Genomic DNA, 4734 nt, shown 5'->3' with positions numbered 1-4734 from the left:
GATTTTTTTTTCATATTTGGGTCCCCACCCTATGGTTCTTAAAATGTCCTGAAAAAAACTCCTGGAGAAAAATCAGAGAAAACTAGTTCCCCCCCTGAGTCTTCATATCTTTATCACACATCCAAAGTGACTCTTATAATACAGCAGCCAATCAGACGCTCAAAACATGGCAGGCAAAAACACAAGGGATACCAAGTACCCAGCAGACCACAATATACGGCCAGCATACTGCTAACCAGTGCTCCCTCTAAGCTGTGGGGTCCTGTGAGCAAAAATTCTACTTGGTGAGCTACTGGCATTAAAGTTGTGAGCAAGCAATTTGGCTCCTGCATCAATTAGTTTGCTCGGGAGCCATCCTTTCTGAGCTGAGACAAAAATGTGTGAGCCGGAGGCTAAAAAACTGTGAGCTGGCTCATACTAACTCAGCTTACAGGGAACACTGCTGCTAACCCTAAGCTAGAAATAAGATAGGTTTCTCTGTCATTCAAACAGAATTTTTTAGAGATTGTAGAACTCAATTCCTGGGTTATATAGAGCAGAGCAATAATACCCTACTAGAAAGATGAAGAATGACTGATTCACACCTGCAACTTGGTAACAATATGAGAGTTCTCTGTGTTAGGTATGCAATAACTCATTCACACATTCAACATCGCAGCAGTAAAAAAAAAAGAATTCCCCATGTGTGAACAAGCCCTAATTTTCTGTGCAAAGTACAGGGGAGATGTTTGGGTTACAGCTTCTTCAGTTGTGTCTAAACGTTATCACGAAACATTCTGGAAGAGGGAGCAAAGGCCAGGTTTAAATGACTGTGCAACTTTACCTGGTGTGTTTTGCTGGAACATTCTATTTAGATCTAAGGAGGACGCTCTGGAATGCGATTTCTGTGGCCTTGGTGGAGGAGTTGGAGGTTCTCCCCCTTTTTTCATTGCATCTTCAATAGATGTACTAGAATAAGACCTTGGGGAAAAGAAGACAAAATTAAAGGGGGAAAATTACTAGTGCTTTTAATACCTAATGTAAACACTGAAGTAAATAAGTATTGGAGAATTTTATAGAGAAATATTTCCCTTTTATTGTAAATAGCTCCTAACGTTTGGATGCAAGTGGCTGCCAGCCAAGCCTCTGTATTTCCCTGGCTGCCATGAGAGTGACTGGGGGGGGGGCGCTGTGGAATATTTATTTATTTATTTATTACTTTCAATTTATATCCCGCCTTTCGTTTCTCTTGTTTTGGTTATCTCTCCCTGTAAGCCGAGCCATATAACCTTGAGTGCCTGGTGTCTTCTTTCTCTTGTGAATTGTGGCCCATTTGCTTGGCAGGTTCCTACCTGTCGTCTGATTGGCCCTGAGCCATTTTGGTCCCCCTTGAATTCTGTATATCTATTAGCTTTGCGTGCTTTATCCTCAGTTCTAACACGAAACAGTTAAGATACCTGAATGCCATAGTTATCTCAATAAACTTTAATTCCACTGAATGACTGCTCTTGAGAATTGATTGACTCAGGAGTCAGGGTCAGTCTATTCCACAATACAAAAAAAAATTAGGATACTAAGTCTTCAAGACCAGAATACTCACTCAAAAGGCCTTAAAAGGTAGGAAATCATTTTGTTGAAGTACCCATAAGGTGAGCTCCCTGGGATTCCTGCCTCCCTCCTGCATTGTTTTCTTGAGCTGAAACGGCCTCAGCAGTGTGTTATTTGTACAACTTTGGAGTTGCACAGCATTCCCAGCATGCACACCGTCAAAGTAACCCAACTATCCCTACCAAGGCCATTTCAGCAAGGGAAGACAGTGTGGGGCTCCTGCTGAGCAGAATTGGGTTCTTTGAGACTTTACAAACCCCTTTCCTGCAGCTGATATTTGACTGTGGGGAAAGTGAGTCAGGTCTGGCGGCAAGAGACAGACTGAGAACACAACTACTTGCTCATTGGAAAAGCAGGCTGCTTTTATCATTATATTGTGATATCAAGCTACTCATGCATTTATTTTTAAAATCCTAATGATATGTATCCTGGGCACCAATCCAAGACTGATTAAAACCAAAAGTACCCTGGAAAGATTGGACACTAGTTTGACTTGGAAATTTTTTACAATAAATGTAATTTTTTGCATCCTGGTAGTATACAAAACATGCTTTATATTATGGTTTGATATTAAAAAGGTATTTTACAAGGTTGCACATCCATGAAGTTACATTAGCTTTCCACAACCTTGCCAAAAACCTCTGATGAGGATAAGTCATATGCATGACCTGCTTCTGAAGGTCTGAACAGTATTTAAGTTTAATGCCTGTGGGTAAGTTACTTTTTCTGAACAAGGATTTAGCCAGTCTCATTTAAAAAAACACAATTAACTAAAGTAATGGTACTTTAAAAAAACATACAAGCAGACAAAAAAAGAACTCCCATAAAAATACCAAATGTAGAATTCCATAGAATAGCTCCATCCATAAAGCCACAGTCCATAATGACAGCAAGTATTCAGCAAGGATAAGTTCACAAGCATGTCTTATATGGCATTACTTTATAGAAAACCAATAAGGATATACATTCTCTGCAGAGTGAATTCTATTGCTTTGGGGACCCAAACAGAACTCCCAAAGCAGCTCTTCATTTTCTTGCTACTGTTTGCACGTGTAAGGGACTAACAGTGTGACAAAAAGGACATTTAAAAAGTAGCTCTTCTACAATGCTACTGAAGCCCACAAGAATCAAAAGCATTCCCTGAACAATCAGGGAAAATGAGCAGGAGTCCATTGGCACATTAATGATTAACAACATTTAATCCAGCATGAGCATTCATAAATCACAGCTCACTTCTTCAGAAAAATTATGCTGGAATAAAACGAAGTGCACTTACCTGTCACTGATAAGAACATAAGAGACGCCAATGTTGGATCAGGCCTAAGGCCCATCCAGTCCAACACTCTGTCACACAGTGGCCAGAAATACCAGGTGCCATCAGGAGGTCCACCAGTGGGGCCAGGACACTAGAAGCCCTCCCACTGTTGACATCCCCCCCCCAAGCACCAAGAAGACAGAGCATCACTTGCCCCAGAGCCCCTATCTATACCTTGTGGCTAATAGCCACTGATGGACCTGTGCTCCATATGCTTATCTAATTCCCTCTTGAAGCTATCCATGCTTGTAGCCGCCACCACTTTCTGTGGCAGTGAATTCCAAGTGTTAATCATTATTTGGGTGAAGTACTTCCTTTTATCCGTTCTAACCCGACCGCTCAGTGCCCACGAGTTCACTTACGTCTTCTGTGCAGACACACATTGGGCTGGCACAAGCACAGTCCCAATGGGAGGCTGCACTGAAGACGGAAGATGAAATGTTGTTAGTCATTAAGGTGCCACTGGACTTCTGCTTTGCTACAACAGAACAACAGAGCTACCTCTCTGGAACCATCTGGTAAACACCGTTTTCTCTACTGCAAACCCCATTCTTAGTGTTTTTTGTACCCATCCTTCTTCTCTTTGCTTCATCTTGATTTGGACTGTTTCAGGCATTTTATGTTTTGCTTGTATAAACAATGTTTCCACTGGACAATAACTAAGATCACTCCAGTTAAAGACTGATCACTTGAGGGTGGCTGGGAAAAGTTAGTTTTTAAAAAGCAGAAGCATTATTTGTGTGTTCTGTACAACAGCTTGGATCCAAAGTATCCCATCTGCAATCCAAGGCATTTCAGCACCCCTCCCCAAATCCTCCACCACCTTTCCCTTCAAGGGCGCAGACCCTCTGCTACTTTATTTGCCTTGTTCCTGAGGAACAGCTTTTCAGTGGTCCAGGAACTCCAGTGGGAAGGATGGTGGGAAAGCCCTGGTGCGTGTGTAGAACAGTGCCATAGTTCTTTGAATCCAAGCCAACAACTGTTCTCAGTACTGAATACAACACTACTGACTCCATTTTTAGTAACTGTTATATGTAATCAAAATTTAGATCACTAGACATTTTCCATAGAGCTCTCTTCATGTGAACTTCCAAGAATGACTTTTTACCCACTGATTATATTTAATATCATATATGGAATATCAAATAGTATTCCATAACATTTTGCTCATTTTACTTTATTTCTTTTATATTCTTTCTCTCTCAGTTGTCCTCCCACTCCTAATATCGCAGCTTAGGTACATTTTCTGCACAGTATTTTCTAACAATGGTTTCTAACATTCTATTGTTTTGTATTTATCAGAACATCTGCCCAGGACTGAATGCTAGTTACACTTTAACATCACATGCAATTGGCTCACATCAAAAATGCCATTAGGCACACAGATACACCAGCTATTGCTGAGAGTTCTCCTGATTTCTAGATGGCCCAGAACAGCTAGCTGTTCTGCAGCAGGCTGACCTCCATTATATATAACAATGAAATCTGTCATGAACTGGCATCTTGTACAGAAGACAAAGGTATTTTTGCACCTGGGTTCATAAAATGCAAAAATAACCTCACTGCTTCTAAAGAGTTGACTTAAAGAACATGTCAAAGATTAAAGGCAAGGGTAAATGAACACCAAGAAAAATGAAGAATCCATAGTTTTCAGGTTGCTTACCTGGACCTTGGTCTTGCTTTGAGAGTGTTCGATTCCTGAGCAACTGTAACAAAACATCACTTGTCAAGGTCATTTCTAGGCAATCAGTATTGATTACCAATGATGCTTAATGATTACAGTTATTAATCTGTAGTCTGTATTAATATTGTATTAATATGTATTCTAAAAA

At 40.5% G+C, this 4734-nt stretch overlaps 1 protein-coding gene across 1 annotated transcript in view; it reads right to left on the bottom strand.

Moving 5' to 3' along the window:
* The window catches only part of REPS2 (RALBP1 associated Eps domain containing 2), a 127874-nt gene that overhangs the window by 48112 nt on the left and 75028 nt on the right, over positions 1 to 4734 (bottom strand). Inside the window, exons 13-14 of the mRNA XM_015417585.1 lie at positions 4566 to 4608; positions 824 to 960 (exon numbers count right to left, since the gene is read on the bottom strand). Of these exons, the coding sequence (XP_015273071.1) occupies positions 824 to 960; positions 4566 to 4608 (180 nt within the window). The remainder of the gene's footprint in view (positions 1 to 823; positions 961 to 4565; positions 4609 to 4734) is intronic.

Source organism: Gekko japonicus, unplaced genomic scaffold, assembly GCF_001447785.1.
Source record: "Gekko japonicus isolate JY-2015 unplaced genomic scaffold, Gekko_japonicus_V1.1 scaffold18, whole genome shotgun sequence".
Lineage (NCBI taxonomy): Eukaryota > Metazoa > Chordata > Lepidosauria > Squamata > Gekkonidae > Gekko > Gekko japonicus.
Note: the sequence above shows the minus strand (reverse complement) of the source record. Positions and strands in the feature narration are given on the sequence as shown.